The sequence below is a fragment of the Lytechinus pictus genome, unplaced genomic scaffold (assembly GCF_037042905.1).
Source record: "Lytechinus pictus isolate F3 Inbred unplaced genomic scaffold, Lp3.0 scaffold_20, whole genome shotgun sequence".
Lineage (NCBI taxonomy): Eukaryota > Metazoa > Echinodermata > Echinoidea > Temnopleuroida > Toxopneustidae > Lytechinus > Lytechinus pictus.
The window spans coordinates 11,912,285-11,935,868 of NW_026974141.1; the positions used below are offsets into that span (position 1 = coordinate 11,912,285).

Sequence of the window (23,584 nt, forward strand, 5' to 3'; positions counted from 1 at the left end):
AAATTCCTGCAATGCCTTAAGAATACCGTTGTCATCATCATCATCATAAAAAAAATCATATCCAGTCAAGTTCAAAACCTTGCCTTTTGAATCTAAAAAGTCATTGAGTGTACCAGTCCTTGCATTAAAGTCGCACAGAAAACAAAAAGGTAAATCAAATCTACTTCTAATGTCAATTACATCATGGACAAAATTATCGAAAACCTATAGAGTGATGTATAGACCCTTCACAAGGTAAATAAACTGCAGCCAAAACGAAACCGTAACCAAGAACATTGCTATCAATTTTAATCCAAATTATCGATTCAGACACTGTACCTTGGATTCTTTCAGAAAAAGCAAAAATCTTTTTTTCATAAAAATACACATACCATGAAAGCCCCCGTATTTAAATTGAGCATGTATATTTTTCTGCATACTATAACACTCGTAATCATGTAAAATAGATTGAGATAGGTCAGGAATATCACTTTTAGTTTCCGAAAGACAAATAACATCAAAGTTCTTTAGGTATAGATCTAAAATACCTAAGTTCAGTTTACTGTTCAATCCATTAAAGGGGAATCCAACCCAAATAAAAACTTGTTTTTATAAGGAAAAGAAAAATCAGACAAGTTGATAGGTAAAAGTTTGAACAATATTGGACAAACAACAAAAAAGTTATGAATTTTTAAAAGTTGTAAATATTGGTAATCACTATACCCATGGAGACTTCAAATTGGCCGCATATGGGATGTCATAGTGATGTAAGGCAAGGACTACTCTTCCATGTACTCCAATACATATTATGGCTAAAATGTCATTTTCCCCAAAAGTTTTATTTCAAATGATATTTTTCTTTCATGAGGACATAAAACAATATACTACCTGGGTTATATTTAGATTACTGCCCCAGGGGAATGGGTACCTAGGAGAAAACCACAAATCCCTGATAATAAAGTACATGGCCTATGGGAAAGTTGTCCTTGCCCCTTGTCATAATTTACTTACCTAGTTGCCAATTTGAAATCTACATAGTATTAGTGATCTCAATTTTTAAGCAGCCATAACTTTCTTATAGCTTGTCCGATTTCTTTCAAACTTTCACCATTCTGTTTAATCTATTTTTCTCCTTCCCAACACAACATTTAATGGCCAAGGCTGGATTCCCCTTTAACGTTCAGACTCACAATGGCTAGTTCCGCTGATGTTGAAAGGGAATTAGTATAGGTTAACTCATTTAGAGTATTTATGGTAATAAGTGGTCATTTGCATAGATGAAGTGAATCCCTTGTGCCCGAATACTTCTAATAACCTTGTTTTAAACATATATTGTTATATCAGTTAAATTTAGATCATTCAACATCACACAAAAGCTTAATATATACTAATTTGCATAATTTATGCAATTAAATTATGCACTAAAAATATCACAAACAAATGAAAAGTTTAAGGCAATATATACAAAGAACTAGTTTTCTCATGCACAGTTTCTTTTCCTTTCTACATAATTAAAGCGGTTTCTCTATATAATGTTCAAAGCATTTTGCAGTTTTATGCATAAATTACGGTAATTAGGGATTATTTGCATATTTCAAAAAAATCGTTTGTCCAATGTCTTTCCCAAACCCTAAGACACATTCCTACCATTATTACCACATTTATTGAGTTTTATTCAATCTATATTATCCAGAATCATTTGAAAAAGAGGCACTTTTTATTGAAAATGTGTATAATCTATGCAAATTAGGTAATGAAATGTATGGTTACCGCATTCTTTTTTTTCATTAGTTTTCTTAAGCTACTTCCACAAACGCTTTGCATCGATGTTGACATTTCTATGAAGTAGCTGTTTTTAGTAAATTACTCATTTTAGCCTAATTTATGCTAATTAGGGTTAATTTCCATAGATACAGAGTGTCTCTTTGGATAAAAATTTTCCAATGGGTTCAAGGGATATACTGTCCAAGAGGCACATTTGTACAAAAACATGCAGCTCTCTTTCTTAGGTGATCCCTCCACTGTTTTGGAGATTCTCAGAAACGAGTATATCAATTCCAGTCCGATAAACTGGGCGTTGTGGCGTGCGCCTGTAATCCAAGCTATGCGGGGAAGTTACAAATTGATGCAGAGGTTCGAGCCCTGGTCACGTCTTTCGGATGGTGACGTTAAAGGTCGGTCCCAGACGTAAATAATCATATCTGATTGATACACGTCTGACAAAACTCAAATACACACACACAGTTAGGGATTCAACATCAGGTTGGAGCGGTGGTCATGAATTTTATGTAGAAAAAAGAGAGATTTGAGGAGCAGACTATTATTCACTTCGGAAGGGAGACCAGGTTGATGGGTTAATAGGGTAGCACAGGAAAATTGGTGTGGATCAACAACTGTATACAAGTCCATGTAATATGGGTGGTCGTTCACCCCTTTTTTTGTAGTTAACAAGTTTACTATTAACTGAAACCACGGTCTAACTCTGTGCTAAAATTATGGGAAGCCAAAAGTTAAAAAATTATGTTTATATTGTATATTTCTTATGTTTACAATTTTGTTTCCTTTTGCTTTCATAAGGAAGAAAAGTGCCTCAGTTATCATTCACAGACAATTATGAACAATTTGGGTGTCATATGACTGAGTTAATTAATTGAATGTGTACTGTAGTGTTAGGGATTTGTGCTCCAATTGGCTCTTCATAGTTAAACCACAACTTTAGTTCAGAATTAATATGGGCCGCGGCGCGGCCCGGGCGCGGGCCGGGCATGCAGAGACTGAAGCTTTTGGTCTGAAATCAGAATGGTATACTGCCAGGCGTATGGCTGCCGAAATCGGTCAGAAAAGGGCAACAAATGCAGCTTTTACCGAATTCCCGATCCGCAGAAGAGGCCAGAAATCACTAAAAAATGGGTGGCTGCACTAAAGGTAGAGAAATTCAACAAGCCTTCCTCCAAATTCACGAGGAGTGATGTTGTTTGTAGCGAGCATTTTACCGACGACTGCTTTGAAAAGATCGTGATAGAGTTGCCTGGGAAAGTCCCCCCAAAACGACTGAAATTTGATGCTGTCCCTTCAATTTTCCTCCATCGTGGCCCCGAGCCGAAAGCCCGGGAAAGTACGGAGAAGAGATTGGCAAGGATGGAAGCTCAAAAAGTAAGTATAATGATTTTTTCCCGTTTTGTCGCTTACATGTACCGTAAGGGCACTAGTATTCAACCCGTTTGGAGAGTTTCCTCAAATATATAGAAATATAGAATTTACCTGAATTTCAGACCCGTCTTATTTTCAAGAGCAAATGCTGGTTATTCTTTTTCTGTTATTTTTTTCTTCAACCAGTTGACTGTGTGCGCGGGCGATCGAATTATACGGCGACGGATTTTGGTACTAGTATTCAACCCGTCGGCACTAGTATTCAACCTAGCGATGAAAGATGGCCCTGTCTCTCAATCTGCCCTTGTCCCATCCGACTATGGACTAGACCATTTGAGATGAGACCAAACAGGGAATTAATCAAAGCCAGAGACTTACATAGATCTAGATCTAATTTAGCAATCTAAACCCTTTTGAGATTTGCTATCAATCCTCACTAGGTTGAATACTAGTACCATTCAGTGCAAAAGGCCATCGCCGCATAATTTGATCCTCCGCGCATACAGTCGACAGATTGACAAAGAAAATATCGACAACAGATTACCCTGGAAATAACAAAGGTATGAAATTAAGATAAATTCCCTATTTCTAAATATTTTGGGGAATATGTCCAAATCTTTGAATTATGCCGGGTTGAATACTAGTACCCATACGGTATGTAAATAATGTATCTTTGCACTGTCATGACTGTGTCTGTGGCACAACGTCAACGATCGACTCGCTCCCATGCCATGGCCATGTAATCATGACATGGCATGGCCGGGAGGGCCGAGGGAAAGCCTCGGCATCCTCGCCGATACAGCTGCACGGTGCACCTGTCCCGAGCTGAGGTCTCTGTTATGTTGGGTGTTCCGCTGAACTCCGTTGGCTCCACTCACCAAATACAGAGACCGAAGCGAAGTTCTACTCTAGTTTAAGTTTATTTTTCCCCGTTTTGGTGCATTTCAGGCCAAAACGGAATGATAATCTTTATTTTGGTACAGTTCTTTTTACATATTTTTATGAAATAAAGACAAAAATCGATGTGCCCTGTGACCTGTCGGGGGGATTTGGCATTGTTAACCCCCTGGCTGCACAATACTAATAGTGAGCCGTCTGTGTACATGTACTAGGAGAAATTTAAAGAAAACTCCTCGAAACAGGCAGCCGTCGGTTTCGAGGAGTTTTTTAAACCTTTTTTTAATTGTCTTACAGGGTGCTACATAACTTTTTTGAAGCACTTGCCCAGTTGGGCAAGTAAATTTTCAAATAGTTGGAAAATACTTGCCCGATTATAGATTTCACTTGCCCGAAAAAATCCTTCAAAACAAGTTATACTATAGCCTTATAGTTTTACATAGGCCTACCATACCATTGATGGCTTTAAAAATAAATTTTTCAACATGACTACTGATGTACCTTGTAGTTGTATTTCTCTTTTTTTAATGATTTTTATCTTGAACATCATGACAAAATAAATGGTAAATATGCTCTTTAATTAATTTCCTAATCTCATATATTTTCCATATATTTTGGATGGGACTAGGACACACAATAAAAAAGGGGAAAACACTGAAAATAACCAGAGAAAAAAAATGAAGAGAGGGGGAGAGAATGACAGAAAAAAAAGTAAGAAGAAAGACAGATAGGACGAAGAAATAAAGGAAGGAAGAAAGAAACAAAAATATAAAAAAATAAATAAAGAGAGAGAGAGGATGGCTGCGGGAAGAGAAAGATGGAAAGAAAGAAGGGAAAGGAGGATGGAAAGAAAAAAGAAAGAAAGAAAAAAAATAGAAAAAAATGAGAGGAAGAGAAAGAAAGGAATAAATAAAAGGAAAACAAGAAAGAAAAAAGGTAAACAGAAAGGTAGGAAAAGGGAAAGAAAGAAAACGGGAGAAAGGAAAGAAGGAAGAAAGAAAAGGTATAAGGATAGATGGAAGGAAGGAAAAAAAAGAAAAGAAAGATACAACGAAAGACAGAAAGAAATGAAGGAAGGAATGAAGGAAAGAGAAGAAGGAAGGCAGAAAGAAAAAATAAGGAAGAAAAGGAAGGATGGATGAAGAAAAAGAAAATCAGAAAGAAGGAAGGAAAGAAAAAAAAATAGAAAAAAAACTGAGGGGAAGAGAAAGGAAGGAACGAATAAAAAAAGAAAAAGAAAGAAGAAAGGTAAAAAGAAAGAAAGGATTGATGGAAGGAAGGAAAAGAGAAAGAAAGAAAATGAGAGAAAAGAAAGAAGGAAGATAGGAAGAAAGAAAAGGTATAAGGATAGATGGAAGGAAGGAAAAAAAAGAAAAAAAGAAAAGAAAGATACAACGAAAGACAGAAAGAAATGAAGGAAGGAAGGCAGAAAGAAAAAATAAGGAAGAAAAGAAAGGATGGATGGAAAAAAGAAAGATCAAAAGAATGAAAGACAGAAAGAAGGAAAGAAAGGAAGGAGAAAGAAAGAATGAAAGACAAAAAGAAAGGAAGGAATGAAGGAAAGAAAGAATTAAAGGGATGAAGAAAAGGTAAATAAGGGATGGACGGAAGGAAGACAGTATGAAAGAAGGGAAAAAGAAGGAAGGATTAAAGAAAGAGGTAAACAAAGGTTGGATGGAAGGAAAGAAAAGAATGACATCTGTAGTAACAGAAAAATGAACAAAAGAAGGAAGGAAATTTAAAGAAATAAAGTTAGATTCAAAAGAAGGAAAGATAGGCAGAAAGAAAGAAAATAGAGAGGAAGAAAGCTCAAACTATCCAGTCATAAATAAAGAAGAAAACTTATCAATTTCCTTGGTAAAAAAAAATAGTTACGAAAGAAACCACGTTTATCAACATACACACAAATGCATATGTGGGACTGTCAAACAATGTATTTCAGTGTGTGCGATACAGACGATCATTCGAAACCCGATCTTTTTTAAGCATAACAGAAGTGAAAATTTCTCCTTTTACTGCTTACAAATGACAGAGCTACCCCAATTTATAGGAAATATGGACATTACAAGAATTTTCATTTGGTGAGAAATGTGAATTTTGACAGTTCTGTGGGAGATTTCTTCCAGAGCAAACTTCGTTCGTGCAGTACCGTACACTGTAAATACTTAAAGGAGAATGAAACTCTTGGAGCAAGTTAGCTTTTGTGAAAGCAAAAAAATCAAAGAATAAGATTAAAAAAACTTTGAGTAAAATAGGACTAGCAATAAAAGAGTTATGAGCATTTGAATGTTGAGATCACTAATGCTATGGAGATCCTCCCATTGGCAATGCGACCAAGATCTGTGATGTCACACACGTACAACTCTCCCATTTGGACACTGAAAATATACCCCAAAACATCTCTTTTTTGCTCATTCTAATCATATGACAAACGATTCATCAATGATATAATGTTGTGAAACCTCTTTACTTGTCATCTCATAAAGAGAACACCTCACCTTGCGATAGACTCTATAAAAGTGAGAATATAAGTGAAATAAGTACTAAAGTAATGAGGGAGTTGTACGTGTGTGATATCACAGATCTTGGTCGCATTGCCGATGGGAGGATCTACATGGCACTAGTGATCTCAATATTCAAATGCTCATAACTTTCTTATTATTCATTCAATCTTCCTCAAACTTTCAACAATATGTTTCTTTGATTTTTCTCTTTGATATGGATTCAGCTGGTTTCAAGGGTTTCATTCTCCTTTAACTACATGCATCAGCTGCGTGGACTACTGAGTACTAGGCGCTAGCTAGCTACATGTATATGTAGGTATGCTAGACTGCCATTGATTCTGTGTGTGTGTGTACGTCTCTGAGCTAGGTGTTTATTGCAGAAAACGGCGCAGATTTTGCAATTCGAATTATAAACTTTTTTGAAAGAAGAAATTAATAATATTGCTTTTTTTTGTCTCTTTTTCTTTTCTATATTTTGATGGTGAAATATGGGGAATCTTTCTAAAATATCATTTCCATAGGAGAATTTTGCTTGCCAGATTCGGGCAAGCAGTTTTTGTCTTTGCTTCAAAACACTTGCCCGATTCTAACTTTTACTTGCCCCGGGCAATCGGGCAAGCGCTTATGTCGCACCCTGTCTTAGTCAAAGATGGGCCAGGGCAGGGGCCCGTTTCTCAACATCTGGACAAGTTAGTCATATCTTTATCCACCAACCACGGAGTTAGTTCCTGAACTGTTTCACGAAAGGCTTCCTAACTAGTAGAATACCTTGATATCGATACTATTGGTAAAATAGCAGACGAGATGTTAGACCAAAAGCGTTAGTCTCTGCTCAGCGGCGTAACAGGGGTCGGTGGCCAGGGGGGGCAAGAGCCAAAAATTTCCCGGTCATATCATTGAACAGGCAATGGCGTCATAAGGCAAAAATTTTGAGGGGGCGATATGGCGTATCGGGAAAATGTATATATATATAAGCGAGCGAGCAAAATTTTTTTTACATCTTTATTGCAAAAAATCCAATTTTGTGATAGATTTTGACATAATGTTAAAAAGATGATATCATATATTCACCCTCCTCTCTTTCCTTTTTTCTCTCTTTTTTTGTACGCCACGGTGAACAGGATTTTTGTTATGAACTTATGATTGTGAGCATCAGGGCGAAGCTCTATATGTTTGAGGGGGCCGAGTATGGCGCTTTTGGCAAGAAGTAGCTTGATATAGGTCCCGAGCGAGCGAAGCGAGCGAGATAAAAAATCACCTTTTCATGAGAATCTAACATGAAGATAGATTTTAACGTGATATTCAGAAAAATATAATACACTTTCCTTTCTTTCCTCATTTTGTTTGTTTGTTTGTGGAACCACCCCCGCTACGCCAGTGCTTCAACGTAAAGCTTAATGCAGGAAAGGTCCATATAGGGGCCCGTTATAGACCCCATTGGAGGTTACAGATGAAGAGCCCCTACTGCACGGGGTCTTGACTCTTGGACAGAGCCTTTGGAGATTTAGCAAGTTTATGATAGACTTTCATACGACATTATGCTATATACCATCCATTTTTCTTCCCGCTCGTTATCTCAATCCTCGGCAGCCCGATAGTGTACCCGTTATCTTGTCCCTGTTCTTTATTTTCCAATTTAGATTTTGGCTAATTCCATTCTGCCTTTATTTCCCACTTTTGTTTGCCTTTTTGTCATCTTTAATTTATTTCCCTGTCTTACTAATCATGCTAATGTATTTGTATATCGGGGCGAATTGTTCTTTGTCACTTGTTCTTTTTCCTTCCTTTTCCCGTTATCTTTCCGTTTTCCCTTTTTTATGTTTTTTCTTAGTTTTCTTTTCCCTTTTCCTTTCCCTTTCCCGTTTTTTCTTTCCTTTCCCTTTCCCTTTCTTCCCCCCTTTTTTTCTTTTTCCCGTTTTTTTTTTAATTTTCCCGGTGAGCTCCGCCAGGGGGGGCAGCTTGCCCCCCCTGCCCCCCCCCCCCGCCTGTTACGCCACTGTCTCTGCTACATTATTCCGCTGAACTCCGTTGGCTCCACTCACCAAATACAGAGACCGAAGTTCTAGCGCGATCTGTACAGGGGACTCAATTCAATGGCCATATGTTTATGTACTTAAGTCCGGATAAAACGGGGGAGTGAAGTTGTGCGAAAGCCGAAGTAAGTCGCTGTTTTTCCCCCTTTAAGTTTATTTTTCCCCCCTTTGGTGCATTTCAGGCCAAAACGGAATAATAATCTTTATTTTGGTTCAATTCTTTTTCAATATTTTTATGAAATAAAGACAAAAATCGATGTGCCCCGTCGGGGAGATTTTGCATTGTTCACCCCCTAATGGTGGCTGCACGACAGCGAGCCGTCTGTGTACGAGGAGAAATTAAAAAATAAAAAATGTAGAAAAACTCCTCGAAACAGACGGCTGCCAGCTGTCTAACGAGATGTAGCCTTCGCTGGTAGTGACCAAGAGCATAATTTTCAAAAAGAAAAATTATGACAAAATTAAAAATATTGTGATGAATTGGGAAATAGATCTTTTCAAAATAATATCAAAGGTAAATTATAATATCAGGGGCCACGGAATGGTTTTCAAAGTGGGGGGGGGGGGCTGACCATGCAAAAAATCACAATCATATTGTCATTTCTACGTTTTTGTACACGGTTTAGGAAAAAAGTGGGGGGCTGAAGTCCCCCAGCCCCCCCCCCCCCCCTGCTTCCCTGGCCCCTGATAATGTACAATACATACTTAGACCATGAAGACTGGAACCTTCAATTGCTAAGAAAATTAAATTATGAATAATTCATTTCATGTCCTGCAAAAATCAGATGTGGACCACTCATTCAATGAACAAGGTTATGATATAACCTTGTTCTCAGTTATATCTCCATGTGTGGCAAAATAAGGATGGCAATGTTTGGCTTATTTTCTCTTTTTATTTGGGACAAATGCTTGATTTTTTACACTGACAGTTTCCATTACACCTATTTGTCATACAACTTGGCCCTTAAGTAAATTTGATTCTTTAAATTATTTTTTTCTTAATTAAACATAGAGATAAAAAACTGAAAATTTTCTTGCCATATTATTTTCCACCAATAGAGGGCATACACAAAAATATGCCAAAAATTCAAGTTTTTGAGCGCTCTAGTGAATACAAAAATTATTCCCAAGTTACTAATGAAAAATAAATTGCAACTGTACGGAAATTAGTTATTTTGGTCACAAAAGTGATATTTTAATAATTTTTTTAAGTGTGTGCTGTGTACAGCATTGGCATGCCATAGTCCAACCTGTAGATTCCCCACAGGCAGGGTGGTTGCAGTGAACAAGTGACGTACATTGAGATGGTTATGGCAAGTTCCCCTAAGTCTGCGCAGTCTCCCTTGTCTGCGCACACGCGTATCTGCGCGATTCTAGTAAAAGATACACAATGAACACATGGGCAATTCCATAGGTTGGTGGACATGAGCTCAATGTGTCTTTGTACATATAGCCCATCTGAACCGTAACGTGAGTAACCACTTTATCTGCACCCCTAGTAAAAACCATGTGTTCTTTATTTTTTGAATTATATACAAATTTTTCTCCCTAATAAGTAATCTACTTCTTTGAAATGGATATAATCAACTTTCATAAAAGCCTTGTATGAGGACACATTTCACTTTTCATTTTAAGCATGTCCAAATCATGTAACATGAGTAACTGACACATTTCAAAGATTTGCCAGGAGCATAATGAAATTTCCCAAGTTTTGTTTTTATACAAAGGATAGTCAGACTGCGTACTATGTAGTGATAAAGAGATGTTTAGTTCCTATCAATAATAATGGAGTTACAGCTCCAAGTATGAGTCAAGGTGTCTCCAATTGTAACGTGGGTAACCGCGGAATAGCCCACATGCAATACATAGATATTCTTTTAAAAATCTGACTCAAAATGGTGGAAAAATAATGAATTTCGGGCATTTCATGTGACGGCCTCAAAACGCAGACTTTCTCATCAAAATACCTTAATCGCGTGCAAAGTGAATGGGTGCGCAGACATGGGGTACCATTTTTTTTTAAATTTTAAAATGACTGCCCGAGGTTTTTTTCAAGAAAATCCTATATTTCTTTCATATTTGTATGAGATATTTAGTACACTTACTCATAATAGTATAAGGAACATTATTAACTGAAAGACTTTTTGAAATAAAAAGAAATTCATGTTAAATCTTAAATCAAATTGTTAGGAGCGCAGACTTGGGGACCACCATCATACCCCAGCGATATCAAATTTTGATAGTTTACGAAAGTACATGTAAACCTTAACGGTTTTCCTCGTAAAATGAAGGTAATCATACAATCTTTTATCCTAATTCCAAACATCATAAAAATATATTTTAACATAAACTTTTTAAATCTTTGATACCAAAACATACGATTTGACAAATTCTATGCATAAATTAGAGATAGATCTAGAATTTATCTAAATGTTAATAGGGGTCTGAAAACGACAAATACGAGTCCAGTTATGAATGGCCTGACGTGGTCGAATCTTTATCGATTAAATTATTTTACTATTTCAAAATGAATTGTTTTGTGGCGTTTTACCAACAGTTTTTTTTTTGTATAGTTTCTTTGTATTACAATTATCATTGAATTTGAATGCATTTTTGTGATGTAATTTCAACCTCTTTGATTGATTACGTAAGATTATATATCTAGCATGTCTAGGCCTATTGAAGGCCCCTAATGCAATATTAACCCAAGGTTATCAAACTGGGGGGGTCAATTTGAGCCCCCCTCGAGAAATTTGGTCACTATGCTGTCGCGCGAAATTTTTGACTACACTGCTTGCTGAATTTTTACTTTCAAGTCTTGCGCATCATTTGAGACCAAATTTGCGATGCCTGTGTGCGCGGTTTTCGAAATTACGCAACATTTTGTACGTGCATGTCGGACCCAAACTTGCTCAAAAACGTGATTCCATGTACAAGGTCAATGCAAATTGTGTTTTTCAACCAAAAGTCATAAATGTATGATTATTTTTTACTCTTGTTGGTTCAAATAGATTTATTATATGCTATTAATGATCGCAAAAGAGTCCCGACAAAGTTCATTGGAAAAAACAAAGGTTCGAAAAAACAAAGAAATACAAATAAAAAAACAAAAAATACATAATAAATTATATTTTTTGCAATTTTTGGTGGATATTGTTATAAATGTGAAAATTGATATTCTCACCAAAAATTAGCATTCTACTAGCTTAATAAATAGGCGAAAACATAAAAAAAAAAATTGAGGGCAAATTTCATATGCTTATTTGCATACGGTAATTAATTAATGAAAAAAATGTAAACAATTATTTTTTGTCTTGTAAATTTGATGCAGAAGTACATGAAATTGCTGATAGTACGCTTAATTGCATGTAAAATCAAACGCACCCAAATATGTGGAATTCTACTACACAGTCTGCTTGCGTGAGTGGCTGTATAATAGAAAACATAAAGTTCAACACATCCATACTTCAAATATTTTGAACTTGAAAAAATAAAGCAAATAGGCTAAAACCATGTAATATTACGGTTTTAAGTAGTTTTAGTATAATTCTTAATTGACCATGCAGTGTTCCAACTTACCCCGTATTGGGGTAAGTTGGAACGTTTGCGATGGTCTTGTTCAAGGTGGATTTCTTCAGTAACCATAATAGAGTTAAAAATTTTATGGGGCACATTTGAAGCCCTTAGATATATGCTTCAAGCTGATATATTGATTGTTTCTCGAATAAAATTTATTTGGATTTTACAGCCATTTTTGTCATAAATGTTCCAACTAACCTCGGTCTCCCCAACCACTCGCACTAACGGGCCTAGATTTATACTAACGAAAACTAAGATTGTAGCAGTAAAAATGTTGAGATTTTTATTTATATTATTGTTACAACTGATGTTGTTTTTGTTGTATCACCTCCATGTCCATGTTGTAATAAAATAAGTATATGATCATATTTTAGCATGGTTTTATTTTTCCAGTACTTAGTATAAAGTGCCAAATTTTAGATTGCATATAATTCTTAATGTTATTGGATTTCATATTTAATATCAATACAGGCATTCTAAGCATACTGTCTTGCCGAAGAATTACATTATTACAAATTCTTTACAGTATTCAGATACATAATTTATTTGGCATATTTTTTTTTTTATCATTATGTTATTGTATTTTTTTGAGAGAGGGGGAGGCCATTAACTGAAATGAGGATTTTGATACACACATAAAACCCCTAGATGTTTATGTTCACTGTAGTTGATGCGAGAGCTACAAATATGTGTTAGGGTGACTCTTTTAATGGTCTGCCCCACAGTCCATGTCCGCCCCGTTTCGATTTTATGATACTCTTTACTCAGGAATCCTTTAACAGATCAACTAACGTCATACTTGGATCACGTACATGTGCAGTGTGTGCATAGGGGTGGCAATGCTGTTTTTCTTTGGGGGGGGGGGGTATTTATGTCAGAAGTCAAAAGTCACATGGGTCACTCACTATGCACCAGAAAACATGGAAGTGACAATCTGATTTCATCTGGCTCATATTTGAAAAGTTAAGAAGTCAGTTCTGTAATCTGTTTCTGATTTGACAATGGCACAGGCGTGAATTTTTACTTTTGGTAGTCGAGAATCCATCCAGTTTATATATGTCAAAAATTGTTTGAGAAATCCTGCTTGACCCACTGGCTAAAGACAAAGGGAAAAATAAAATTACCCGTATGTGTACAATTAATACAGAATATGTGAAGCAGAAAAATGGCGACTTGACCCTAAAAGGACTGGGCTTTCTGAGATAGAGGGCCGGAGGGAGGGCCATGATGCGCCCCCCCCCCCCTTATATCTCGGTTGTTGTCCGTGTGATCATGCCGAATGAATTCCATCTCCTAATTACTTTGTACGCAAAGTATAAAAAAAAACATTTTTTGCATGACATTGTCTCCTAAAAAGTGCGAATTCGGTCTCAAAAGTTGCAAAAGACTTCAAAGTCAGGGAATTTTTCAGCGCTATCATTGTGCACTCCGAAAATATTGTGCAAAGCATTGAGGTACATGTAGGCCATCAAGTTTTTTGAGGTAAGATACCTTACTACAATTTTTTTTTCTTTTTTTTTTTTTCTTTTTTTATGTAGGGTCTTTCTTTTCTATTTCTATTAAATCCAATAAGTGGTTTCTTTTTTGCAGTATACAAGGGATCAGCCTAGACAGGCCAAAGGCTTATTGCTGATCCCCCACATCCACTGCTACTTAATGTTATTCACTCCTATCTGTCCACTTTTTTTACAATTGATTTATCGTGCATTTTTTTTTCTTTGTTTCTATTGTGTATATTTGTATGAATATGTTTTTATATTGTATTTGTCATTTGAATGTTTTTATGAGAGATGTGAAATAAATGAAATTGAAATTGAAAAATTGGAAATTGAAATTGATATCATTTAGGGTAACCTGGATGTATCATAATACCAATTATCTATCATGTTATGTTTCAGTATATCCAAACAGTCTTGGCAGCACCAACCAGTGGAAATGATGACCAAACTTTTCAGAGTAACATCCAATCTACACGTACATGCACCTCTGCTTTTGCATCTCCTGCACCGGTAAGAATATTACTCGCACATTTTATTGGGAAAAAATTTTCAGTATAAACTGTACTTATTACTGTTGCAGAAAATTGCATCATTTTTAGTGAACATATTTACACTATTTACAAGAAAAAATACCTTAATTGTTCACAAAATCTTTGTACAGAATTATTTGTTTTCAGGCAGTATTTACCATACGGTACCAAATTAATTATAATCTTCCAGTAGCATTAGTTTTAACAATTTCCTAAATATCTTTCGACTGGGGGTGTTTCTAATATTACTTGGCAGATGATTCCATAGAGTAGGACCAGAAAATGAAATTGATTGTTTTCCCAAATTGGTATTAGTTTTGTCAAGATTAACATTTCGCTTTTCTCTATTTCTCGCATTGTAAGGATGGTCTATGAATGAAAAATGATAAATAAAACTATGTGGCAACCGATTATTAATTAAATCGTGCATAAATACTCCTATCAAATATTGGTATTGTTTGAAAATATCGAGAATATTTAGATCATACCTAGATAGAATGTGAGATGAGACCGAGTGAGTGATTTTTATTAGCCTTTTTCAAATAGTTTTCGCTCAAATCAGTACATAAATTTGGTAAATGGATAGAATATAACGTAAGATTTTATCAGGCGAAAGATTGGATTCTAAGCTTTACAATGGTAGTCACATGCCTTTCGTATATTTGTTATTGCATTGTGAAGCTTCTATAGTTTTCTGTTTCATTTTTCTGGGACGCACTCTGTCTCTGACCTCTGTCCAAGCTTGTAAGGTCAATGAATAGACTGTACATGTACTACATATCTTGTTAGACCGAAAGCTTGCAGTCTATTTCATCATGCCTTTCTTGCTTCACTAGGTAAATTAAATTTTAAGAAACTCTGAACAGATTGTAGCTGCCAGTATCATAAACAATGCAAGGCTCTTAGACTCAATCTCTGGCAATTTTTAATAAATGTTGGAACATATGTGAATTCGGTCTTTATCTATGTTGAAAAAATAAATTATTTAGGCAAGTGAATCTATGTCTATTGAGTTATGCTCAGATTGATAATGAGAGTGAGACCAGTGCATGAAGTCTTAGCTGCAAATCAAATGTAATCTTTAAAAAAAAACTTTGTCTTTTTGTTCCAGTCTCTTTCTTGGAACAGGAAAATATATGTGCCTTCAGTTTGCAAGCAAGCCACCATGTCTCTGCCAGAGATGGATCAGTATCTTTCAGATGTTCAGGTCTATTTCACAGCCAAGGAATGGGCAACGTTCAGCAGTTATGAGAGAATTTGTATCAAGAACATCAAAGAAAACTATGAGATGGTGAACAAAGTTGGTATGTATAGTCGACACTCATTATTTAATAATATTATTTAATAATATTCCATTAAATTTCTGTTTTTCATTTTTATTCTTGCAATAACCTATTAAAGAAATATTTCTTTTTATGTTTTAGGAAAAGAAGTTATTGCCATGATATGGGTATACAACCCAAACAGAAATTAACAAGAAATATCAGAAGAGATTGTTAGTTTGAACAAAATGGTATGATTTCATAATTGTCTACTTATGTAGGCCTACAGCCAGCCTACAGGGGCCACAAAATAATGATTTAGCTCAGAAGGCTATTTTTGTTTTATAAGGACCTATAAGTTTTGTTTTCAATGTTTGATTGCAGCCCGGAGGGTAAAGGTGCTTAGGAGAAAACCATTAACTTCTCGATTGATTACAAGGCAATTTTATGAAAAATATCTCAGAAAGGCATCCTACATGATCAGATTGTGAACTCCAGATTATGAGTGAGATACAGATGAATATTATTAAGAATTGAAAGAATAGCCAAGAGCATTATACTTGGTGAGACGTATGATTTTATGATCGGCTCGGTGATCATGTTTAAAAACGTTTGTAGATGATCTTTAAATAAATAATTCTCAGGCTCACATGGAAATCCTTGTTTCTTCATTGAAAGATGATAAGACCGTGTAGCTCAATCACAAAGGCAACCTGTTTCTTTTATCCATAAGTCTTCTAGATTGCTGTCAAATCTCTGATTATTATTAACCCATGGTTTGTTTGTTTTTCTCGTTGTTTTTTTTAATAGGATTACAGGTCAATCCACCTATGTTTATGCAACGTCAGCAAGAAATAAAACTAGAGATCAAAGAGGAAAATGATAGCGAGGATGAGGAAATGATGTTAGGTACGTTTGTGAATAAAGCTTTCATTTGGGGGTACCGGAGGGTGTTATGGCCCGCTCATTGGGTGATTTCAAGTCCGGTGTTGGCCTGGGTGTTGGTGTTGGCCTGGGCATTGGTGTAGGTGTTGAAATTTGGATTGCTTCCCCTTGCTCCAAAACTTATTCATAGTTTGTAAAACTGATCCAAATCACATTATTGACATCTCAACAACTAGTGATTGACTTTTCGGGACCATCTTCAAATATGTTTGGCGTTATAATCGTGTAAAAATTGACCTAACACCAACACCAAAAGGTCAACACTGAACTTTAATTTACCCATTGCTCCTTCAAGCATTTCTCTTATCCACACTCACCTTTTTTGGTTATTATTTCTTTCAAGTGCTGCACAAAAATTTTTATGCATTTCATACGTTTTGCAAGAATACATGTAGATGAGAAGAAAATGTTGACTTCTTTTTTTTTTCTTTTCATATACCGGGTATTTATTAAAATCCAGAACCTTCCCATGTACCTGTCAATGATGAAAAGCCAGATGACATAAAGGAGAACAACTTACATGAAGAGAGTCCAAATCATGTAAGTACCTGTCAAATAATAAATTATAGCGTACTATATTGAAATCAAAACAATTTAATTTTTCCCATTAGACTCGGTTGATTCCCAGCTTCCCAGAACTGACTTTGGTTCTGACCTAAGGCTTCGGTTCCAAGATGAATCGACTCCAGTGTCACTTAACTCGCTAGTGAATTACCAGATTACACACCATGCTCGATATGTCCATACAGTGAAAGGACCTAATGTAATAATTTGTAATAATAATATAGGATTTGAATAGCGCACGAACTAGGCGGACAAAGAGTTAAAGGGGCCCTGATAATGTTTGAATCATCTATGGACTGGAACAGAACAATGCAAAGTCCTCATGAATTGACTTTTAAATGATATATTGGAGATCAATAGAGTCATCAAAGTCCAATAAATAAAATGAAATCATTGGGAAAATCTAGATAGTATAATCGTCCAACTGTATGTTATCACAACTTGCTTTTTGACTGCAGACTAAGAATAGGATGAATCTGATCATGTGTCAAAGTAACATGGTATATCATGTCATCACTTAGATGTGACAGTTTGTCCGTTTTTCTCTTTATTTAGTTCACTATTAAAGTGGAGACTGAGTATGATGATGATGGGAATCTGCTTAATGCTCATGATATCGGAGGAGAGGGAATCATCGGACTATTTGAATGGAAGGACTATCATGAAGCTATCCAGACACAAACCAATCCAGCATCAGGTGATGAGAGGTCAGGGGATCTCAGGACTCAGTCATGTGATCAGAGGACAGAACAAACTTTGATAGAAGTAGCTGCAGGGGGTGACCAGACTTCCAAGCAATCAGGTGATCTCAGAACCCAGTCAGGTGATCTCAACTCTCAGTCATGTGATCAGAAGACAGAACAAACTTTGATAGAAGTAGCTGCAGGGGGTGACCAGACTTTCAAGCAATCAGGTGATCTCAGAACCCAGTCAGGTGATCTCAACTCTCAGTCATGTGATCAGAAGACAGAACAAACTTTGACAGGGGGTGACCAGACTCCCAAGCAATCAGGTGATCTCAGAACCCAGTCAGGTGATCTCAACTCTCAGTCATGTGATCAGAAGAAAGCACAAACTTTGATAGAAGTGGCTCCAGGGGGCGACCAGACTCCAAAGCAATCCCGCCCACCGTATTCAAAAGTGGAGGGAAGAGATGATGGACAGAATGGAACACTCTCAGGTAAAACAAAAAACCCAATGGCCCGTATTCTAAAGTCGGGTTTAACTTAGACCATGGTCTAACTCTGTGCTAAAATTATGGGAAGCCAAAAGTGTCAAAATTTGTATTAAGTTGTATGTTTCTGTGCTCTTTCCTTATTCATCGATGGTGAAGACAATCATCTATTTTTACTTCCTAGACAATTATGAATGATTTGAGAGCCAAATGAGCTGAAATATGATATCTCTACTGTTAGTGATTTATGTAACAATTGCCTATCCATACTTTAACCACAACTTTAAACCTGAGTTTAAGTTAAACCCGACTTCAGAATACGAACCAATATGTATTTGACCTCTTTCAAGTTACGAATGGGTTATGTTTAACCAGTGAAGAAAGAATCTTCCCTATAAGGTACTCAAATTGTGTACATCCATTTAACCCTTTCCACGCGTACTTCGCACCAATGCACACTCGGTGCCGTGCGAACTTCGCATTTCACACTCAACAAACAATGCATTGTTTCCCTCCCTGAAAATAATTCAGTACAGATGGGTTCATGGTCCAGCGCACACAGAGTTAACTTTGGCCATTAATGTTGTGTTGGGAAGGAGAAAAATAAATTAAAGTGAATGGTGAAAGTTTGAAAGAAATCGGACAAGCAATAAGAAAGTTATAGCTGCTTTAAAATTGAGATCATTAATAGTATGTAGATTTCAAATTGGCAAATGGGTAAGTAAATTATGACAAGAGGCAAGGACAACTTTCTTATAGGCCATGTACTTTATTATCAGGGATTTGTGGTTTTTATCCTAAGTACCCATTCCCCTGGGGCAGTAATCTAGATATAACCCAGGTAGTATATTGTTTTATATCCTCATGAAAGAAAAATATATTTTGAAATAAAACTTTTGGGAAAAATAACATTTTAGCCATAATATGTATTGGAGGACATGGAAGAGTAGTCCTTGCCTTACATCACTATGACATCCCATATGCGGCCAATTTGAAGTCTCCATGGGTATAGTGATTACCAATATTTACACCTTTTAAAAATTCATAACTTTATTGTTGTTTGTCCAATATTGTTCAAACTTTCACCTATCAACTTGTCTGATTTTTCTTTTTCTTATAAAAACAAGGTTTTATTTAGGTTGGATTCCCCTTTAAAGAGGAAGTGAAGTGTGTGTGGTCTCTCATTGATTGTGTGTTATAAACACAGTCTTAAAATAAACATTATCAGATATCTATTAATACTATAGAGAATAAATTGACCTATGATTGTATTTGTATAGAGAAACTAAAATGTTTTGAGAGGAAAAGTAATTGTTTTGCTACTTGGTAGCATAATTATTGAAGTATAAATATATTGAGTAGTTAATTAACATGTTATCATTCAAGTGGGTCTATATCACTAGACTACACTTGCATTATGTGTCAGGAAACTGGCCAGGTATGAGTAGTTGAGGACTCGAGATGCCGCTATTGGTTCATATCTGCTTTAATTCCCATCTCAAGTCTTCTTTAGAGTATCTATTCTTGATAGAGTTGGAAAGTGCCCAAAAATGAGAGAAATAATACATTCTTCCTTGACTATTAAAGGAGAATGAAACCTTTGGAACAAGATAGCTTGTGTGAAAACACAAAAATCAAAGAAACAGATCAACGAAAGTTTGAGAAAAATCGGACAAGTAATGAGAAAGTTATGAGCATTTGAATATTGCGATCACTATTGCTATGGAGATCCTCATATTGGCAATGCGACAAAGATGTGTGATGTCACTTGTGAACATCTCTCTCCATTACTTTAGTATATATTTCACTTAAACTGCAACTTGTATCACATCTATTAGTAGATCATGTGTTATTTCTATAGGAGGGCATGTAATACAGATTTTAATTTTTTTTTAAGAATGCGTAATGGATAAATTGTTTGTATCACAAGAAGAAAAAGCAAAAAGAGAAATTTTGGGAGTATTTTATAGTCCATCAAAGGGAAAGTTGTTCACATGTGACATCACACATCCTTTGGTAATGGGAGATCTCCATAGCATTAGTGATTGCAATATTCAAATGCTCATAACTTTCTCATTATTTGTCTGATTTTTCTCAAACTTTGTTCTGATTCTTTGATTTTTCTGTTTCAACACCAGCCTATTTGTTCCAAAGGTTTCATTCTCCTTTAAAGATCATAATCTAATCTACTCACACCGGTGTGTACATGAAGGACATGTGCCATATTCAGCCACAGTCAACAAAAATCTGTCCATTATTATAAGCACATTTTATCCCAATGGATATTCTAGAAGAAGTTCTAGAATCATTCATTCTTTAAAACTTATGCTTATGGTCTTCTTTTCTCGACATAACCAATGCATCTCTATTTGATTGTCTTCTCTTCCTTTGGTTTTCCACCCCCCTCCATTTCTTTACTTTAAAAATTATAGGGGTGAGGGCAGTTCTCTTGGTTGCTGAACTTTATCCCTTGCCTCCAAGGCTAGTTTATATGTGCAGTCATGGATGATATATCATCCCAGATTGTATGTTGGTTTGGAACAAGTCACTTGGTAATATATCTGCATGCAATTGACGACGTGACTGTCCTCCAAAATTCTTCATTACACTTAAAGGAATGGTCCTTGCTAAAAATATTGAATATGAATAATAAATAGAGTAAAATTCACAGAGCAAAATGCTGAAAAAATAATCAAAATCGGACAAAAAATAACGTTATTGAATTTTATAAGTTTATCAATATTTTGTGAAAACAGTTATATGCACATTGTCATGAATGTTCATTAGGTGGTCTGATGTTGTCACATCCCCACTTTCCTTTTTCTTATGTTATTGCATGAAATCATAAATGTTTAATTATTTCATGCATGTGTAAATGATGTGTCTCCATTATGATGAAATAAGTTGCGGCAGTAAATAACTAATGCACTTTATCAGTTGTCAATCCAATTGTTTTAATTCTTGTTAGACAAATTTTGAATAAACCTAATTTCATATAATGAAATACAAAAGAACAAGTGGGGATATGACATCATCAGCCCACCTAATGAATATTCATAAAGACATGATTAGAACTGTTTCACCGGAATAATGAAAATCTTTGAAATTAAATAACTTTGTTATCCGATTTTGAGCAAATTTTTTTTTTTTTTTTGGGGGGGGGCCCTTCCATGTACCATGTACTTTTTCATTACGTTTGAGTTTTTTAAATAGATACCTTTACATGCCTAATCTCTGAATCATATAAAAATATGACAATATTTCTATCCAAATAGATTCTGGAATCTACCGATGTGAGTTCTGTGGATCATTATATGCTATTCCTCTCATCTTATCAAGACATCTCAAGTACAAACATGGGGTTGATGGTATCGTCTTTCCATCGTATGCATTGCATGAAGGCTTTCTACAGATTGTTGATGGAGAAATACATGGACCTGCCTGTAAATCGAATGACTTTGAACTTGGTGATAAGGAGATTTTGAAAGAAGGAAATGAAGTAAATATGACAGTTGAGTGTAAGTCACGTATAGATTCATATTTTGCATCATGCCAGAAAGTTATTGACAATGAGAAGTTCTTTGTATGTGATCAATGTGGTAAGGCATTTAGTCAATCTTATTATCTCACATTACATAAACAAATCCATACAGGTGAGAAACGGTATGTATGTGATCAATGTGGTAAGGAATTTAGTGAAAAATTTGAGCTAAATATACATATAAAACGAATCCATACAGGGGAGAAGCCGTTTGTATGTGATGAAAGGGGTAGGGCATTTGATCAAGAACATACACTCACAACACATAAACGAATCCATACAGATGTGAATCCCTATATATGTGATCAATGTGATAAGGCATTTTGTCAATATAGAGATCTAACAAGACATAAACAAATCCACACAGGTGAGAAGCCTTATGTTTGTGATCAGTGTGGTAAGGCATTCAATCAATCAAGTTCTCTTAGAAGACATAAACGAGTCCATACAGGTGAAAAGCCCTATGTATGTGATCAGTGTGGTAAGGCATTCAATCAATCAACTGCTCTTAGAAGACATAAACGAGTCCATACAGGTGAGAAGCCCTATGTTTGTGATCAGTGTGGTAAGGGATTTTATCACCATAATAGTCTCACAACACATAAACAAATCCATACAGGTGAGAAGCCGTATGTTTGTGATCAGTGTGGTAAGGCATTCAATCAATCAAGTGCTCTTAGAAGACATAATAAGCAAGTCCATACAGGTGAGAAGCCCTATGTGTGTGATCAATGTGATAAGGCCTTTCGTCAATCTAGTGATCTAACAAGACATAAACAAATCCACACAGGTGAGAAGCCGTATGTTTGTGATCAGTGTGGTAAGGCATTCAATCAATCAAGTGCTCTTAGAAGACATAAACGAGTCCATACAGGTGAGAAGCCCTATGTATGTGATCAGTGTGGTAAGGGATTTTATCACCATAATAGTCTCACAACACATAAACAAATCCATACAGATGTGAATCCCTATGTGTGTGATCAATGTGATAAGGCATTTTGTCAATCTAGTGATCTAACAAGACATAAACAAATCCACACAGGTGAAAATCCGTATGATTGTGATCAGTGTGGTAAGGCATTCAATCAATCAAGTGCTCTAGGAAGACATAAACGAGTCCATACAGGTGAGAAGCCGTATGTTTGTGATCAGTGTGGTAAGGGATTTTATCACCCTAATAGTCTCACAACCCATAAACGAATCCATACAGATGTGAATCCCTATGTGTGTGATCAATGTGATAAGGCATTTAGTCGATCTGATCATCTAGTGACACATAAACAAATCCATACAGGGGAGAAGCCCTATGTATGTGACCAGTGTGGTAAGGCATTCAATCAATCAAGTGCTCTAAGAAGACATAAACGAGTCCATACAGGTGAGAAGCCCTATGTATGTGATCAGTGTGGTAAGGCATTCAATCAAGAACATACTCTCACAACCCATAAACAAATCCATACAGATGCAAATCCCTATGTGTGTGATCAATGTGGTAAGGCATTTAGTCGATGTGATCATCTAGTTACACATAAACAAATCCATACAGGGGAGAAGCCCTATGTATGTGATCAGTGTGGTAAGGCATTCAATCAATCAAGTGCTCTCAGAAGACATAAACGAGTCCATACAGATGAGAAGCCCTATGTATGTGATCAGTGTGATAAGGCATTCAATCAATCAAGTGCTCTCAGAAGACATAAACGAGTCCATACAGATGAGAAGCCCTATGTATGTTATCAGTGTGGTAAGGGATTTTATCAACCTTATAGTCTTACAACACATAAACTATACCATACAATTGCAAATCCCTGTGTGTGATCAATGTGGTAAGGCATTTAGTCGATCTGATCATCTTGTAAGACAAACAATTCCATGTAGGTGAGAAGCCCTATGTATGTGATCAGTGTGGTAAGGGATTTTATCAAAC

At 35.9% G+C, this 23,584-nt stretch overlaps 1 protein-coding gene across 1 annotated transcript; it reads left to right on the forward strand.

Moving 5' to 3' along the window:
- The first annotated feature begins 2,701 nt into the window (after window positions 1-2,701).
- Window positions 2,702-23,536, forward strand: LOC129282884 (zinc finger protein 107-like). Its single transcript, XM_064114903.1, has 7 exons — window positions 2,702-3,132; window positions 14,041-14,151; window positions 15,283-15,475; window positions 16,244-16,342; window positions 16,839-16,918; window positions 17,498-18,122; window positions 21,392-23,536. Exons 1-7 carry the CDS (start codon window positions 2,779-2,781, stop codon window positions 23,473-23,475), a joined length of 3,546 nt encoding a protein of 1,181 aa, XP_063970973.1. The 5' UTR covers window positions 2,702-2,778; the 3' UTR covers window positions 23,476-23,536.
- The last annotated feature ends 48 nt before the right edge of the window (window positions 23,537-23,584 follow it).

Coding starts and splice junctions, on each gene's coding strand:
- LOC129282884 (XM_064114903.1), top strand. CDS start 2,779: ATGGTATACTGCCAGGCGTATGGCTGCCGAAATCGGTCAGAAAAGGGC. Junction 3,133..14,040: donor CAAGGATGGAAGCTCAAAAA/GTAAGTATAATG, acceptor GTTATGTTTCAG/TATATCCAAACAGTCTTGGC. Junction 16,343..16,838: donor GGATGAGGAAATGATGTTAG/GTACGTTTGTGA, acceptor ATTAAAATCCAG/AACCTTCCCATGTACCTGTC.